Source organism: Populus alba, chromosome 5 (genome assembly GCF_005239225.2).
Source record: "Populus alba chromosome 5, ASM523922v2, whole genome shotgun sequence".
In the NCBI taxonomy this organism is placed as follows: domain Eukaryota; kingdom Viridiplantae; phylum Streptophyta; class Magnoliopsida; order Malpighiales; family Salicaceae; genus Populus; species Populus alba.
In genome coordinates, this window is record NC_133288.1 from 17,203,314 (window position 1) to 17,222,159 (window position 18,846).

The window sequence follows — 18,846 nt, forward strand, 5'->3', positions numbered from 1 at the left end:
CTGGTGACTTGGGTTTTGTCTCGGGGCGTTTAATTGCTCCTTTTTCGCCTCCTGATCCAGTAACCGGCGTATGATGTTCAAACCCGGTTGGGCTTGAGTTGGCTTGTTTGGATTGTGGAGTACCATTATTATTTAAGTGACGGATTTCTATAGAACATGCTTGACGTTAATATTTTATAGCAATAGCAAGTAAAAAATAAGCTCCATAAAGAGGTGGATGTGAAATCCGCGTGCGCTTTGGTAGAGGGAGATGGAGACCTCTCATCTATGAATAGGTTGACGGAGTCGTCTAATGATGTATCTGAAAGAATTGTCAGATTAAAGTAAAAAGAGTGGCGTGGGAAAGATGAGCGAACTAGAGTCGTCCAAAAAATTATCACCGCCACTTTCCTTGAATTCGAGGACGGCTATGAAATGGTAACCGATTAGCCGGCCGTTAAATGCATCTTGCAGGAAGGTTGACCTGCTATTCTCTTTTCGAAGATCAATAGAAGTGGGTGCGGCCTACACTACTACATTGCATAGCGACAGTTTTGGGAAAAAAAGGGTCTTCACATTTTCTCTAGAAAATAAAAGGTTGCATTCCGTTAATACTTGTCTGCGTTTATTGGGCACTACATGTTTGAAATGGTAGGCCTGGTGGCGGCGATACATGGATAGATGTTGTAAGAAGAAAAGCTCCTTAGATCCACCGTCTTCGCGAGTTCTGGTTCCCTTTGAACCACCGATCCCAGCTAGCGTTTACCGGACCTTGAGTCCTATGATAAATAAATCAATTATTTCACACCAGCAAGATCATCATCGATGACGGATGGATAATAACACAGAGAGGGCAGTAACAAGGAATACTAATGACAATGTTCTTACGATGGAAGCAGCGGGTCAGGAATCGATTCAACACTTGACAGGAGTCTGCAGAGCAAGTAAAAACCAAAGGATAAAACTCGAAGAGGATTAGGAAGGCAGAGGGGGTTTATTTAAAAAGGGATAAACGCATTCTTTACTAATTTTTGCTTACTCTTCGCAAACAATCGACGATTCCCCTAATGTATCAAGCTGGTCCAGCTCCTCCTACACAATTTAATAGCTACAACATGTTACTGCAATACCTGCTCGGAGTCTCACATACTGCTCTCACAAAACACACGAAATGAAAGCTAACCTGTATGAAATTGATTTGATTCTGAAGCTGGGTGATTGCAGCTACCATTCGATGCTTACTCAGGAAGTTGTTAGGCCCTGTTCTTGGAATAAAACTTGATGTTTCTGCCGCTACTGACTCCTCCCTTTTTGGTTCTTCAAGCGATGACACCGAATGTTGCCCGTCCATTTCTACTGAATCCGATTCCATGGTTCCCGAGACCAGCGGGTGTGTTTATGGCAGGCAAGCACGGAAAGAAAGGAGATGCCAAAAGAGGAGAGAAGTGGAAGGAACAAGTAGGGGGGCAGACTTGGTTGAAAGACGAGTGGACCAAGTCCATAGAAAAAAAAATTAGGAGGATAGAGCGTCCACTGGTGTTTAACTTGTAAACAAACAGTAAAAGCAGTTGAGTCAAAAAGTTGAAACGCAGGCACTGAACACGGTCCACCACCACAGAGGCGTTGATAGGACAGCAAGTGTCGAAACCAGACCCAAGCCCACTTTATTAAAAAAAAAAAAATCATTTCACACTGTTTAATTCAAATTTAAAAGAATATAATTTTATTATTTATTGTAAAGAATATAAAATTATGTTGTATTGTGATAGATAAAAAATTTACGAAACCAATGACATTAGCTTGTTTGGTTAATTTGAGTTCATTTTATTTTTTAATTAAATGTTATTTTTTGTTGATTTTATTTTTCAACATTAATTTAATTTGACATTAAATTTTTTTAAAAATTATTCTTACAAGTTTTACAGATAAATCTAAATAAATTATATATTTTTCCATCTAAGTATTATATTGAGATATAATTTCGTTTATAATTAAAGTCAAATGTTTTTGAAGAGCACGTTACGTAAACCTAAATATTTTTTCCCGGCGGCGTAGGGCGCGCGGAGGGGCTAGGTGTCCATTTCCAAGGTCCATTATTTTCTGTCTTTTTAAAAAGACAAAGGATTCATCACCAGATGTTGGCTGAGGTGGCATATAAGCTTGTTCTCCTTATCCCTTATTTCTAAACGATGATATGATTAATTTTTTTTTTATTACAAGGTATTTTCTATATTAATGAGATCAAGACTTTTTCAAGTGATCTTAGAAAATTATCCTGAACACCTGTAAATCCAAAAAATTAAGAAAAGAAGCAAAACAAAACCAAGCAATCTTTTTTACATTAAAAAAACCCAGAACAAAACTTTATGGGCCTTATCCTAATGGACCTGTTACAGGCGTCCGTGTAGGCCTTCGAACATTACAAAATGTCCCAAAGTTTTAGGGTTCTAACTCCTAATTCTAATCTTCCGAAAACACTGTTGGTTGGTTGGGATGGTGATGCAGGTGGGTTAGCAAGCAGAAATGGCAAAGCGAATGATGTATTGCTGGCTGTCAACCCCATTATCAACAGCCAAACAACGCTTCAATATCAAAACAGCCCCCTCATACTCTAGACCAGTTCTTGCTTCTGCTAGAGCCGAAAGAAGTATTTCCACTGCCAGTAAGAAAAAGAAGAGAAAAGAGAGAAACAAATCCGTAGAGGAACTTGTTGTGGTAAAGAATGATAAGGAAAAGAGAAGAACTCGCTCAGAGAAAGAATACGAGGAGCTCCATTCTTTCCATCAGACTGAAAGTCACGTCCCTGTAATGCTAGGTGAAGTTGTTGATGTTTTCTCTTCCTTACCTCTCCGCTCTTTCATCGACTGCACTCTTGGCGCCGCTGGTCATTCCTCTGCTGTCAGTGCCCTCCCCCCACCCCCTCCTATTTTTTTTTCTTAACTTTTAATTTTGTTTGATAATGAAATAATATATATATATTTTTAATTTCATTTGACAGATAATAAAGGGACATCCTGAATTAGAATGTTATATAGGAATGGATGTGGATCCAGTTGCACATGCCAAGGCACGTGCTCATATTGATGCTCTCTTGCAATCAACCCGTTCTAGTTTGAAACCACACTTGCTTTTCAAGAATTTCAAGTATATAAAATCTGTGGTTAGTGAGATTGATGATGATTGCAAGCTCTTGAGCTCTGGAGTTGATGGCATCTTAATGGACCTTGGAATGTCATCCATGCAGGTTTATCTAACTCACCCCATTTCTTACTTTCTCATTTTCTATCACTTAACTACATTTTATTTGTTTCTTTGTTGACAATTGCTTGCTAATTTTAACTTATAGGTGAACAATCCTCAAAGAGGGTTCAGTGTACTCGCTAATGGACCTCTTGATATGCGCATGGATCCTCGGGTACTAGCTCTCATTAAACCACCCTTAGGACATGTTATCATGTTTATTGTCAACAATACCTTGTCTAGCTCTAAATTGCAAATAGATTATCTATTGTTTTACTGGTATGGTTTGTCTCAAGGGTATCTAGTTTTATTTAAACTGAAGGCGGCGAAGATTAACTAGTATCATTCGCTCTAAATCTGGATATGGAAAGATGAGAATCAATAAGAGACATATGGAATGGTGCAAAGTTGAAGCACGGCTGACCACATATGTAGGTTAATTCAAATTATCTTTCTTGAGCCAATCTAGTTTGGATCAAGACTTGGAGTTGAGTTGATTGTTTATAGTTGAGGGGAAGTCGGCCAAAACTGAACTGGTGAGAAAATCTCATGACATGTTATCTTAATTTATTTTCTTGGAGTCCTCTGGTGTTCAATGTTTTCCTCCCAAGCATCACAGTGGATGTTACTAAGGACTCTGTTATATTTTTTGCTCATCAACATGTCAACATTCCATCTTATAGGCTCTTCCTTGCTGTTTATTTTATGTTTTATATCATCTTGGCCAAAGCCCAGTTGAGATTTTACAATGATTTTGTTTGAATTATAAGATCAATTTGAAGCTTGTACAAGTGATCACAGATACAGCCAGATGCAATGACTGGGTTATGCCTTTTAAATCATGGCTCATTTTCCCTCTTGTAGGGATAAATTTGCTGGCCACATTTTGTGGATGAAATTGTGAACCTTTTCACTCATTGTTTTCTAACCTATGCTGTTGACAGGGGAGGGTTTCATTTCTCATTTAAACACTATAATGTCGTTACCAAGTGATTTTCAATAAAATTTAGTGTGGAATGCCTTTGTGGTTCAATGGCACCCATAACCCTCCCTGTAAGAGGTCTTGGTCTTGAGCCTTGGTCGAGGAACAGAAACTTCTGTGGTATATTGGTTTTCAAGATCTCTGCATCACTTTTAAAAAGAAAATTTTGAAGATGCTGATTTTACCTCACAGAATCAATAAAATACATGTTCATCTAACTGACTGGAACAGGCATGTGACAGGCAAGTGTGAAAGCAAAGGACATATTAAATTATTGGCCAGATGATGAACTGGGCCGAATTCTGCGCGAGTATGGAGAAGAAAGCAACTGGCGTTGGCTTCAGAAAAAGATTGTTCAGGCTCGTCAACAAGGTGGTTTGCATTCTACTGGTGAACTAAGAGATCTTATTCAGGGTGCAACTCATGGAACAAAAGGTGGGCCTTTACCCAATACAGTCCATCATTGTATTGTTTTACCTTGCCTTCTCTATTCCTTCTAAAATTAAGGTAACCTTTTCCAGCATTGTTCAACAAGTTACATGCCTAAATCTTTGCTGATGCTTGGCGTTGCTCCACAGAAAAAAGAAGGGGGGGGGTGTTTTTCTAAATGATTAAATTTGTTATTACATTGCTACAGGAGGGAGGCAAGGTTGGATAAAGACAGCAACACGGGTGTTTCAAGCTCTGAGGATAGCTGTCAATGATGAACTCAATACCCTGGAAAAGTCTCTTCACGCCTGTTTCGAGTGCCTTGTCCCTGGAGGAAGGCTTGCTGTCATCTCTTTCCACAGTTTGGAGGACAGAATTGTAAAACAAACATTTCTAAAAATTATTGAAAGCAACGGGGGAGATGGAGATGTGGTTGAAGAAGAGGCTGGTAAAAGAGATTTAAGAAAGATGAGAAATGACATTGATGCAAAAGAAACATGGATTCGACAGATGGTACAAGGCCAGAATGGAACAATCCTTACCAAGAGACCAATAACACCATCTGAAGAGGAGGAAAGACTAAATCGCAGGTCTAGGAGTGCCAAACTCCGTGTGATTGAGAAAATTCGTTGAGATATGTATTGCAATTGCTGGCTTGCTGCCCCGTATCATTTAGGGAAAATCCATGTATAAAATATGATCTGTGCCTAATTGCTGTGCCTTCATTATTCATTATTTTTATAGATTAGTCGGTTCATAGCATGGTATTTTGTTTTGCATTTTGTAGTTATGACCAGCAATAATACATCTAATCATCCTCCAGGTCTACAAACAAATGAATCATAAATGAAATAAATTCCAATTTTCTCACCATTCTGTGATCTGAATGGCAATTTCACTCTTTATCCTTCGTTGTGCCATGGGCCAATTGGGCTGTTGTTGAATTCTATTAAGCCCAAGTAAAGTTTAAAGATCTTTTTGTATTCTTGGTGGAGATTAAGTTTAATGAATATGAAAATAAAATAATAATTAAATAAGTAGGAAAGCCAACAGGCTCGACCGCTCGAGTTTAACCGACTGTTAACTACCAGAACATGAACTGATAACGTTAACTACAAAGTACAAACCATTTTTCGAGTGGCCATGACAGTGACAGTGGTCTCGAAATGAACAGCTAAAACACCAAAAAAATCCTCCTCCCTTGCAAGAGTGGCACATGATTTTCCTCTCGGAAGTCGAACTTGAAATAAACAGGTGAATGAAAGCTAAACTCTGCTGAATTTTTCTATCACTTTTCTTTTTTGCCCGAATTTGGAGTTATAATCCTTCATTTTCCTGGTCCATTTGGGCTCAAGTATTCAGAGAAACATGCAGTATTATTTCCTAATTTTCCAGTGTAAAAGCTAAATTTTGGTTTGCTATGATGGGTTTTGATTTTCATGTTTATTAATTGGGTCATTCAAGGGAAGCAGCGGGTGAGGAACTGAGGATGATGATACCAAGTGGTAACAAATGGAAAGCAACAGGGAAAGAAGGCTTGACAACATTCACATCTTTTGCTTTCCCATACCTCACCAATTCCAGGTTTTATTTGGTGTCTTTGGAACTCACTTTTAGTTTAGTGAGGATAATTGTTCCATGGAATTTGAATTTTATCGTGTAGATTTTTTTTTCTTTGCATCTGTTTTTGTCTTATGATGTGAAATTTATTCAGGAAAAGAAAAGAAACTGTCAATGTACGTAGAGCCGATATGGCAGTGTATAACTCAAAGAAAGCAAATTTAACTGCTGCAAGAAAGGAAAGGATGAATTTGCCGATTACCGATGGCGGTTATCGTATCAGTGAATTTCTAAGTCACCCGTTTGGGATTCAAGCTATATTGAACACGGGTAGTTTGCAAAGTTTTCAGTCACTTGATGCCAACACATATAGGTGCATTTTGCCAAAAGTTGAACTTCTTAACTTTGAAGCAGCACCTGTGCTAGACTTACGAGTTTCCCCATCAGACGAACATTGCACTGTTGAGATGATTTCTTGCAAGGTAGAACCAACCATGCACTTTATGTAATGAAAGAAAAAAGCTAAAAAGAGGGATTCTTATTTATGCACCATGCTATTGTTTTAGCATTTCTTTACTTTGATGGTACCAAAGGATGCATAAGATAATGACTAGCAGAAGAAGCAACTGAATTTGGAGGAGAAACTGCTTCTCTGTTTTCACTGTAGATGTATCACTGCCATCCATTTTTCTTTAAATTCAAAAGATTTGCAGATCTCTTCCATATGTATGGTCATCTCGATGGAGTCTAATTTGATGTATGTGGGTTGCTGATTTACTATGCAGTTCCAAGGTTCAGAGCTTGTGGAACGCCAAAATGACCATTTTTCAGGTACATGCCTATCTCTTAACTTCTGCAAGACAATAGTTTACGAGAAAACAGTTTTATAAAACATTGATAACAGTAAGCATATCAGGTCATGTTCAAATTGAACATATCAAACATTTTCAGGTTTCTCATGTAGGGATGCATTGTTGAAAGTCTTTTAGGCATAATAATTTCCATCACAGCTTTTATACAATATGCTAAATGTGCAGGTGTCATGTACTCATATTACACATAATGCAACTACCTTTCATCGAAAAGATAAGGCCTTAATTAAGAACTCAAGTTGCTTTATTTGACCAGCTGTTTTGTAGATTCAATAGTGTCACCTTATTAGTACAGGAGTTTATCTTGTATGTTATGAGATTGTTGCAGATTCTTGCAATCACTATGTTTCAACATCTTGACAATTCTTTTGAACTTTGATTTCTTCAGCTTTCATGGTGAACTACATGACATGGAACACAAATATCTCTGAACCATTTTTGGAGGTTGACGTGAAGTTGAATCTCATGCTTGAGGTTGTTAATACACTTTTAGATCATCATAATGGCTAAGTATTTGTATGGTTCATTGTCGTAGTTACTGAAAGCCCTTTCTTGTAAGCTGACTTCTTTCAGTTAATTTCCTGACATTTAAATTTTAGACCCTGTGCTCCTGCAATGGTTAGAGTCCCTCGCCCAATGTAACTGCTTGGTTAGTTAACAGCAGATATTTCTTGTGAAAACAGTGAAGACTATTTTTAGAGATTCAGCACGACCATAGCCTGGCAACCACTCTCTGGTTGACTGTTAAAGATAGATGACTTCAATATTAGTCACTGGGCATTGAAGTAACTATGACCTATAATGGCATCATTTATCTGCTTGTTAGCTATTGTCCACTTTTATCCTGTAAATGGAGTAATTTAACCCAAGGATTTTTTTAAACTTACAAAAATTTCTGCCTGTCATTCTGACTTTCATGTCAATATTCAATATTTCCTCTCCACACTTACACCAGTAGAAGACTTGCTCTGCTCTCTTTTACTGCTCTTCAATTGTCAATCTGACACTAAAGTTTGATTCTAACTTCTTGCTTTGAGGCAATATTGTTTGTCATTTCTGTTTCTTGAAGTTGAGTCTCGTGGAATTTCAAATTGAGTTGTTTGTTCGAGTAAGAAGATATTGTGACTAAATATTCTCTTCAAAAAAAAAAAAAAAAAAAAAACTGTGGCAAAGTTTCCGAGTCTTGTTTGAAAAATATCACAAGCTTGTTATTCAATCTTATCCCAGAAGCTCAGGTTTTCTGCTTAATGGACATAATGTTATGACTAGCTTGCCTATTCTTATCAGTCATAACTGAGCTATTCCTGTTTTTTGGTTATTACATGCCTTATCTGCTTCAGTGAATAATTTGTTGCATTTTGCTCGTCTTTTCTTTATATGGTTGTTGAGCAGTTAATATCATACTCTTAAAGGTCTTCATTCTTTGAATACAGATTTACACACAGCCCCTTACTTTGCTGCCAACATCTGCTGTGGAGAGTGCTGGAAATTTGTGAGTGATCTTACGATGAAATTCAAAATTACAGTATATGCACTTGTGGGATTTATTGTCTTAATGAATATTTCATTTAACATATTGGTATATTTGTTGCTGTACATGATCCTGGAACTAGGAAACCCTTGTAAGTATATTGGCCTTATTTTACCAGTGAAAATAGATCTTGGATGAAGAAAGTATCACGCCCTCAACGTGGCATCACGATAGATGCTACCGTGCTTTGATTGCATCAACTAAAATAATTTTTAACCAGCCAAGGATTGACTTCTTAACATCCATTGAGTGAGCTTCCTCAAAGCCATTGTTTAATCAGTGTCCTACAACATGCCACAAGTATCAAAGTGAGTAGATTGGAGCCATTGCAACTGGCTATTCCTAATACGAGGGTTGAAAACCAAAACATAGAAAATCTAAGTTCATCCAAATAATGGAAGAATTCTATTTCCCGTAAAAGAAATTATAGCTTTCATCAACTACATCCTGTTACTAGAATAAATAAATGCATCCTGAGAGTCACAACTTGTTTGCAATTTCAAGAAGACATTAAGAGTTGCAAGAAGTTTTTTCCTGCTAAATATCTAGTAACGTTTCATTTTAGTGCTGATTAACTGGCTAATAGCACCATGTAATTTTAAAAAAACCAGTGATTCTTTCCTATTTTGCAAGATGCACTTGTACTTCTGTAATTTTGGGAACAGAGCTATCATATAATAGAAACAGCTGAACTTTGCTGACATACAGAGTAATGCAAGCTCTTCTGGATAGGCTCGTACCATTACTTCTGGAGCAACTGCTGCTAGACTATAACAAGTGGACAAATCAACACCGGGCAATTATTCCATGAATATGCATCCTGCTTGTGGTTTTCACGGCCAGGTAATTCCGTTGCACTTGCAGTTGTCTTTCATTAATCTTATTCTCATAAGAATTGATGACAATTGTTGATTCTTTGTTTGGAGTTGAAGTAAGCCAATTGTCCAAAAAACATAGAACATCTCGTATGAGTTCTGGAAGATTAAACTTAAGAGTCTTACATTTTTGTTAGTTTTTTCTGCATCACCCAATCCATGACATCTCTGCGATGAGATTCGGCTCAGATTGATTTTGTAATCTGAGTGGGTCTGAAGAAGTTATCTACAATAATAGATCGCTAAAGAAGTTTTAAAATGCTTGTTTTGCAAGCTTTTGCAGTGCTATATGATCAATGGTGACACAGGTAGACCTGGTGATTAAGACTTAGAGCAAATGAGAAATATATATTAACATTCACATCTTGTATTATTATGAACTTATCGAAATCTTTTGATAACATATCAAACTGCAGTAAAACGATTCAAACAATAGAACGATTTCATGATCAAACTCATCGAAATCTTTTGATAACATATCTTACTGCAGTTCATGTAGAATTTAGGTGAAAGATTGCAAGATGAAGATTTTGCATGTTAAGTCGTCGCATCATTCCTGGTTGGTTTGCATGAAATGAAACAATGTTTGAGTTGTGCAGGCTAATAGCAAAATGATAAAACAAAAAACAAAAAACAAAATAAAATGTAGGAATCTACAAGAAGAGAACTAATAAGTGAATGAATGCTTTTATTTGCATAGATCTCGTGATGCAAAGAGGTGGTTATGCCAATTAACTCAATAGACAGTTTCAAGTTGACAGCTCATTCTCTGCGCTCATGCTCTTGCTCTGACTGTGGACATTCAGGCTTCCCTTGGTAGAGAACGCGACGGTGCCACATTAAGTAAACTCTTAATTTCACTGACTCTTAGTAAAGAAAGCAAGAAAATTGACAGAGGAAGTTTGAAGAATAGCAGGGCAGACTTATTATTCAATGTATTTGCTACACTCCGTATACATAGTTTATATAGGAAAGTTCTTGTCTAAATAAGTAAACTGACAGACTAGCAACTAATATTTAGGACTTAATTACAGCAATAACAATCAAACTAAATCTCTAAGATACGATTTACAAATCAAGCTTTAATTGATTTCCAAATCTTAACACGCCCCCCTCAAGCTGGAGCATGGATGTCCAAGGTTCCCAGCTTGCGCAACAGATTATGAAATAACGGGCTTTTGTGAATATATCTGCTATCTGCTGTGTTGAAGGTACATAAGTGGTCTTTATCAATCCTGATTGTATTTTCTCACGCACAGTATGACAATCAATCTCGATATGTTTTGTGCGTTCATGAAATACGGGGTTGGCTGCGATGTGTAATGCAGCTTGGTTGTCACAGTACATGAGGTTGGTTGCAAGTGTTGCAAATCACATAGGAGTTGTTTAAGCCAAACCAGCTCACAGGTAAGTGATGCCATTGATCTATATTCTGATTCTGCTGAAGAATGTGATACCACCGACTGAGATCCCTTGGTTGCTGCATGATGGTGCCATTGAGCAGTTCACCTTATGACGTTGGTTTTGTTCCATTGGAATTTTAGTTGGTCTTGACCCAATCAAACCTGCATCTTTAAGTATATCAAGAGTGTATTTACGTTGGGAGATGACAATACCTTGTTTGGAGTAGGCAACTTCAATTCCAAGGAAGTACTTGAGATTGCCCAAATCCTTAATTCGAAAATGGTTGTGAAGAAACTTTTTCAGTTTTTCAACTGTGGCAGTGTCATTTCCTGTGATGATCATATCATCAACGTAGAGTAGTATTGCTGTAAAGGAAGCCCCTTGTACCTTAGTAAACAGAGAGTAATCTGCTTTGGATTGTTGAAATCCAAAGCTCTTGATGGCTGTGGAAAATTTTGAGAACCAATTACGTGATGCCTGCTTTAAACCGTATATGGACTTCTGAAGCAGACACACAATATTCGCCCCCTGACGAGGAAGGCCAGGAGGAGGCTGCATGTAAACCTCTTCATTCAAATCACCGTGAAGGAAGGCATTTTGAACGTCGAGTTGGTGTAAGGGCCAGTGACGAACAGTAGCAACAGCAAGCAAGCATTTGAGAGTAACTAACTTGGCAACAGGGGAGAAGGTGTCTGTGTAGTCAAGTCCTTCCAATTGATAAGGGGAGAACATGACGAGCCAGGGGGAAGCAAGGCGGCATGAAAGCAGTGATAATCTTGGAGGTGGGAGGGGCGGGTATGGGTTCGAGTACTTCGGCGTGGGAGAGTAGGCGATGTGGAAACAGGTGGTGATAAAGGTGGATCATTGTATGATCCTAATTCATCCCAAAAGGACTTGAGTGCTGAATAATAAGCTGCTATGGTTTGTTGTTGTTGACGATGTTCCACGATCCCTCGTTTGAGCTCAAATATGCGTGAGAGATTTCCTTGTGAGAAACGCTCACTGAGATCTGCCCAGACATCAGCAGCAGTATCAGAGAAGATTACAGTATTTGTCAAGGATGGACTGATGGAGTTGAGGATCCATGACTTTACGATCTGATTGCATCGTCTCCAAGCTCTATATTTAGGATCTGTCTCTGAAGGTGCTTTTAATGTGCCATCAATGAAACCAAGCTTATTCTTGGCCTCCAGAGACATCATCATGGCACGGCTTCATGTTGCATGATTATCACCTTCCAAAAGTTGGTTGACAATGGCGTGATTGATGTGATCTGAGGGATGGATGTAATAAGGATCATAAAAATCCATTGTTTCTGTCATGGTGATGTTGGCGGAAGCAAAATAATGAGCAGTATTAGGTGTTGAACCACTGCTCTGATACCATAAAGAAAGCAAGAAAATTGATAGAGGAAGTTTGAAGAATAGCAGGGCAGACTTATTATTCAATTATTTGCTACACTCCGTATACATAGTTTATATAGGAAAGTTCTTGTCTAAATAAGTAAACTGACAGACTAGCAACTAATATTTAGGACTTAATTACAGCAATAACAATCAAACTAAATCTCTAAGATACGATTTACAAATCAAGCTTTAATTGTTTTGATTCCAAATCTTAACACTTAGGTTATGCTACAATCTTCTCATTTTTTTTTAGCCCTCCTTCAGCCTTGGATCTTGTTCTGGATGATGGAACTGCGATTGGTGCGTTTGATGTTTTGTGTTGTTTGTGCTGTCTGTTGCCCAACAGGCGCTAGCATCACAACCCGTAATGCTATGACTAAGTGTATTTAATTAAGCCGTGTTTGGGAACGCTAGTTTTCTTAAAATTTAATTTTTTTGTTGTTTAATTTTTATTTTATTTTCAGATTATATTGATATGTTGATGTTAAAAATAATTTTTAAAAATAAAAAAAATATTATTCTAATATATTTTTGAATAAAAAATATTTTAACTCGTAATTGCTATCATATTTCCAAACACAAAGCTATTTGAAAACAAGTCAAGTTGATGTCACAAGGTAAAATTATTGGAGCCATAAAACTTATTTTTCTTCTGTACTAATATCGTTATTTTAGTAGATGAAACTATTTAAATCTTGTTTATTTATGTTTTAAAAGTATTTTTTAAAAAAATTAAAATTTTTATTTTTTTTTTGCTTCAAATTAATTTTTTAGTATTTTCAACTAATGTCAAAATTAAATTTTTAAAAATAATATTTTTTTATTTTAATATATTTTTAAATAAAATACTTTGTTAGTTATATCTTATTTTATTTTAAAATATTTTTTAAAAAAACAATTCTTATATGAGTTTTGGACAAGGCATGATGGACCCATTTAATGATCCATTTCATTTCATGCATGTTCTAACATGACTCCCATGAACCACTAAAAAATAATTTGCATTAGGAAGATAATGGCCACCCATTAAACATGTTTTCTTATTATTTAGTTTTAAATAATATCATATCATTAATTAAATTCAAAAAATATTACACATTTCAAATATTAAGCATCACACCTAATACAAAATATTGAAATACAATAAAAAGTGACATTTTCTGATCATCAGTAATATTATAATATTATAGAACAAGCATGTTCTGTACAAATTTTCTAATCCCTAGACCCACAGCGCATTCAAAGCATGTTTCTGATTACTAAATAAATAATAAGACTACAAATTTGTAGAGCAATTATAGACCCTTAAATAAATAAATAAATAAAAACAGCTTGGCTGCAAGCCAGAAATCTTCTGTTAAACCCCAAAATGGATTTTTACTAACAACCTCATAGGAAAAGATTAGTCTATCTCCAAGGGGTATCATTCCATACATGAATTCCACCAAAAATAATAATATTATCTCACTTGAAAATACATGAAAATAATATACTGATATAATCTATATACATATAGGTAGAAAAGGACAGTTGAGAGTAAACTAAATGTATGTTTGGATGGAAGGTAACTTGTGATTTTTTTTTAGTAAAAAACATGTTTTTTTTTAGTTTTTAGAGGTGTGGTTTGTGCTTAAAAGATGTTTTATCTTTGAAAAAAAACCATCACATTAAAAAAACTAAAAGAGATCAGTGAGTCACTATAGATTGTGTCTAAAATCATTGTGTATTGCACTGTTTACGTTTAAAATTCATTTTTGCAATAAGTTTTGGCCAATTTTTTTTCATTGTTTTTTCATTTGTTTTGTTGGATACGTGACAACATCCCTACCATATATCTTTATGTTTTTTTTTTTTTTTTTTTACAGGTTACAGCTTTCCCATCGCTTTGTTTTTTCCAGTACAAACGCATCAGAGAATGCCTCACAAACAAACCAAAGAACACGTTCACAATTCCATATCCATCTCAATTAAAATTAAAAAAAAAAATACTAAAAGGGCTTAAGAAAACATTGTAGCTACCGAGCGTTATTATTATGGACTGGAGCAATTCTTATCGCTTGAAGGTCTGCTTTAGTGTTTTCTTGCACTAAGTTGGAGTTGGAGTTCATGGAGATTTATTCCCTGTTGGTTTGTTGGTTTGTTTGTGAGATGAGAGTTTTTAAGTTGTTAGTTCTCGACAATGTATGCTTCTATAGGCTTGGGTGTGGCTTTAAGGATGGGCTGGTTGGCGGCTCTATCCAGGAGGAACATCATCTTGGTTTCACTCCAAGATCTTAGTTTGCATCAGGATTTTAGCTTTAAGCAGTGTTTCTCATGGGAAGTTTGTTATATTTCACAACATGTTTTGTTGAATTTCTTTTATTATTTTTATATGTTGTTTATTGGTATGTTTTCTTTTGCTTTAGAGAGCAAAGACGTGGCAACCATCAGAAAATCTGGCTTGATTTTAAGAGTCCTTTCTTCTGGATTGTACGTGTTCTCATATGTTACATTAAATTTAAAAAAAAAACTAAAAGATCAATGAATTACTGTAAATTGTGTCTAAAATCACCGTGAATTGCACTGTTTACATTTAAAATTCATTCTTACTATAAGTTTTGGCTAGTTTCCAAACTAAACACCCTTTAAAACGGGATTATCATCTCACATCATAATTAAGAACTTAGAAAAGAAAACTTTCTTCAACAAGGGGAAATCTGGCACTACAAAATGAACGCATGAAATTGAGATATGCATAATGCATGGTTCAAATACTGTGGTTAGTTTTCATTTTGCCTGCCCACAGAAATCATAAAACCCAGTCAGATTCTTGCTCGCCTGCATCTTCTTCGTCTTTCCTTTTCTCCTCTGTATGTCTAATAGAAGGACAGCTAGTTTGCCACTTCTTAAGCTAATAGTTTTTTTCTTCTTCTTTCGTCATTGATAATTATCTCAAACGTGACAAAAGATCACTATATATGCAGTTTAATGTATTATTTCATGCCTACTAACCTCTCTTCTTTGATCAGAACTCTGATATGACCAAGCATAAGGGATTCCTTTTCTTTCGATGATCTTCTGTTATTCCTTTATGTGCAAGTAATTACTATATATATATATATATATATATATATATATATATATATATATATATATATATATATAGAAAGAGTTTAAATTGGGCTTGATCATCATGTGCGGTTCATCCATTACACAAGTCCAACACATGCATACGTTGTCGAATATTCCAAATTTCAGCAAAAGAAATGAAGAAATTAATGATGGCGATGTCGGTTTGATTTTTGAAATGGTAAGCGAGATTAGGGGGAGCTACCCTAGCTAGTTCCTAGTGTTTACATAAATTTAGAAATGCGTGCGTTCGTCTAATCTGCATTAAATATTCCTAAATCTAGCTTTTCTACGACATGCAGGAAATCACGGTTTTATGACTCATTAAATATTATATAAATTAATACAAACACATGAATATTAGTTTTATTAAATATAAACTAGCACTTTCAATTTAATTCTTCACTTGCGAACCCAAGTTATCACATGCGGATCGCATAATTCGTAGCCCACACGACACATTAAAAAAAAAAAAAAAAAAAAACCAGGAAGGGGTGGTAAAATTCTAGACAACAATGTATCGTGGGTGAGAATATTGTGTTTATCATAGATATAAAATCCAATTTGGTCGAATTAATTGATTCATAGCCTTGACTGGGTTTCAAATTATAAAAATTTAGGCTTGTAATTGACTCGATCAAACCTAAGTGACCTGATGTAAAGCGAAAGGTCGATATTCCAATTTTTTTTCATATTTTTTAAATAAATAAAATTAATTTATAAATACTTAGCCTCACGTATCTTCTTTTATATTCTATATCTACATGAATTGTTTTTTTAATTTTTTAATGTGAAATAATTATGGGTGATTATTTTTCAGTTTAGTTTTTACCTAGAAATTAACCAAATCAAATTTATTTTTAAAAATTAAAAACCAAAATATTATTATTAAAAGTTATTGAAACTTGGTCGATTGAATCGTATAAAAGTTAATTTTTTCTTGGTTAAGTTTAAAACCCGAGTAAGAAAAAACTTAACCCAATAGGTCTTTATTTTAATTTAATTGAAACTCATTGAAATATTAACAACACTTATAAATATTATTATTTTTCCCGATTTGAAATTAAATTTTGATTCCACAATGGTGGAGAACGAGTAAATTAATTGTGGATTATGATAATAATTTGTATTTCCTTGGATTTTTTGTTTTTCCATGATCATTGTACTTTTTTTTTTTTTTTCCAAATTCAGTGGTGATAAACTTGGTTTTCCCTTTTACAATTTAAATAAAAATTATATATATACATACTTCTCTCTGAGTTTTGACCTTTTAATTAGATTTTAAATAAAATACGAAAGAATCCAAATTCAAATTGATTTAATACATTCACATGAAAATCGATTATAACTTCAACGTGTATCTGATAAAAATAAAGAACAACGTGAAAGAAATTTATGGATACCAATCAAAGAACTAGGCATTTGATTTTTCCCATTAACAAAAAAACTAACATTACCATCCTCAGCCTCATAAACACTATTTATTACAATAATAGTTTTTTTTTTAATTTTTTATATTTTTTTAATTTTATCATTCAACATTTAATTTATTAGAGATTAAAATTTGTTGAGGTTTGCTTTATATATGGTTATCTAGATCTCATGATCCATGTCGCTAGTTTGACGAGTTAACTTAGTTAGCTCAAATCTTTTCTTTTCTTTCTTTTAATTAGTATTTTTTTTTATCAATTTTATTCTTCAAAATTAGATTGATGAGGAATTAAACTTTATAATTTATTTTGGTTTTGCTTTCTACAAAGTTATTTCGATCTCATGACTCGGGTTATAAGTTTTGTGGGTTAATCCTAGTAAACTCTGGTTATTTTATTATCCTATTTTTAGATTGATTTTTTTTTTCAATTTCACATTTCAACCACGTGTTTATTAAGAATTGAACTTTATATTTTATTTTGATTTGCTTTCTATAAGGTTATCATAGTTTTATGACCCGAATCACAGTTTTGGCAGCTTAACCCGGTTTACATGAGTTATATTTTTTGTTTACTTTCTATAAAGTTACTCTAGTCTCATGATCCAAGTCATGGATTTAGCAGGTTAACCCAGGTTGACTTGTATTATTTTTTTCTTGTTCTTTCATTTAATTAATTTTTTCTTCAAAGTCATCCCTAGTTGATTTAAAATTAGGTTTCATAATTTATTTTGAAGTACTTTTAATAGGGTTATCATCGTCTCATGATCTAGGTTATATGTTTGACAAGTTAACTTGAGTTGAATCAATCTTTTTTTTTTATTGATTTTTTTAAATTTTATTATTTAATAATGAGTTGATTAAGAATTGGGTTTCAAAGTTTGCTTTTATTTATTTATTATAAAATTATTTTAATTTTATAACTCAAATCATGAATATAATAAATTATTCTAGTTAATATAGGTAAAGTTAATATATTATCATTTCAATAATTATTTTAAAAAAGCACCGTCTTAATTTGTGGGTCAAGCTGCGTTTTTAGTATTCCATTTCTATATAATTTTACTATTTTTACTAAAAAGATTAAATACTCCTGAATGTTTATTTTAAATTAAAAAAAGTGTAGCGTGGCGCGCGGAACATCGATCTAGTTACAACCACACTAAAATGACAAATCCAATTTCAGAACTAAAGAAGAAACCAAACAAGTAATGTATGAAAGACTAAAGACCCCTGTTCTCAACCAATAAAATCCATTCCTTTAATGACCCCATCATTTATTATATAGTTTCCTAGTAGACTTCCACGCGGTCTCGGTCTCACACCTCTCTCTCTCTCTCTTTTCTTCTTTTTTATTTTTTATTTATTTTTTATTTTTTTCTGGAGACTTGATAGAAGGAGAGACAGACGCTCTTACCTTGTGAGACCACATTGGAGTGAAATCCTCTAGCAATTACGACCTTCCAAACCTCCGCGTTCTACAGCCTGTGCTGCCGTCCTCTTTCCGTGAACTTTCCTAAGACGAAAATCTATTATTAATTTATTAGTTATTACCTATCCCTTTCCCTCCGAATATAATAATGAAACACGTAAAAATAATTTCTTACCGAAGTTGCTAAAAATTAAAAATAAGTATTATTTATGTCGAACCTCTGTATCTCTCTCTAAAAAAAAAAGGGGTTTAATTAATCAGAATTATACTTTGCTGTCTTGAATTATCATTTTTTTTAAAAATATTATCTTTCTTTTGATTTATTCGTTAAGTATTAAATAAAAACCCTCGTGTTTTTATATTTTCAATTGAATTTTTTCATAGATGGCAATGAAAGTTCCATCTACTTTCATAAATAATTTTATTTTTTTAAAGTGGGAAGTATTTTTTATTTTATTTTTTGAATAATAGAAACTTCATAAATTATGAAAGATATACAATAAGCTAGAATTATCTCTAATTTTCTTGAGAGCCCTAAAGAGATCATAAGAATTTACATAGCTAATTTTAACACGGTTCTCAAAAGTTTTGTGTATATA

General features: G+C 34.4%; 3 protein-coding genes across 7 annotated transcripts; 2 read left to right on the forward strand and 1 right to left on the reverse strand.

Moving 5' to 3' along the window:
- Positions 1–531: 531 nt before the first annotated feature.
- LOC118029254 (guanine nucleotide-binding protein subunit gamma 2) lies at positions 532–1,493 on the reverse strand. Its single transcript, XM_035033093.2, has 4 exons — positions 1,163–1,493; positions 1,019–1,071; positions 868–912; positions 532–758 (listed from the first exon to the last, which is right to left on the reverse strand). The coding sequence occupies exons 1-4, from the start codon at positions 1,349–1,351 to the stop codon at positions 683–685; spliced, it is 363 nt and encodes a 120-aa protein (XP_034888984.1). The 5' UTR covers positions 1,352–1,493; the 3' UTR covers positions 532–682.
- A 916-nt stretch (positions 1,494–2,409) lies between these two features.
- Positions 2,410–5,392, forward strand: LOC118029255 (uncharacterized). Its single transcript, XM_035033094.2, has 5 exons — positions 2,410–2,877; positions 2,978–3,223; positions 3,326–3,394; positions 4,444–4,636; positions 4,839–5,392. Exons 1-5 carry the CDS (start codon positions 2,503–2,505, stop codon positions 5,261–5,263), a joined length of 1,308 nt encoding a protein of 435 aa, XP_034888985.1. The 5' UTR covers positions 2,410–2,502; the 3' UTR covers positions 5,264–5,392.
- A 291-nt stretch (positions 5,393–5,683) lies between these two features.
- LOC118029256 (uncharacterized) lies at positions 5,684–14,162 on the forward strand. 5 transcript variants are annotated; one of them, XM_035033096.2, is made up of 8 exons: positions 5,684–5,884; positions 6,095–6,214; positions 6,345–6,672; positions 6,976–7,021; positions 7,451–7,536; positions 8,496–8,554; positions 9,326–9,436; positions 10,169–10,334. In XM_035033096.2, exons 1-7 carry the CDS (start codon positions 5,847–5,849, stop codon positions 9,402–9,404), a joined length of 756 nt encoding a protein of 251 aa, XP_034888987.1. In that variant the 5' UTR covers positions 5,684–5,846; the 3' UTR covers positions 9,405–9,436; positions 10,169–10,334. The 5 variants fall into 5 exon arrangements, with proteins under 5 accessions (XP_034888987.1, XP_034888989.1, XP_073265589.1 ...); XM_073409488.1 differs by lacking the exon at positions 10,169–10,334 and adding an exon at positions 14,144–14,162 and having other exon boundaries at positions 5,685–5,884; positions 9,302–9,436; XM_035033095.2 differs by having other exon boundaries at positions 5,686–5,884; positions 9,302–9,436.
- The last annotated feature ends 4,684 nt before the right edge of the window (positions 14,163–18,846 follow it).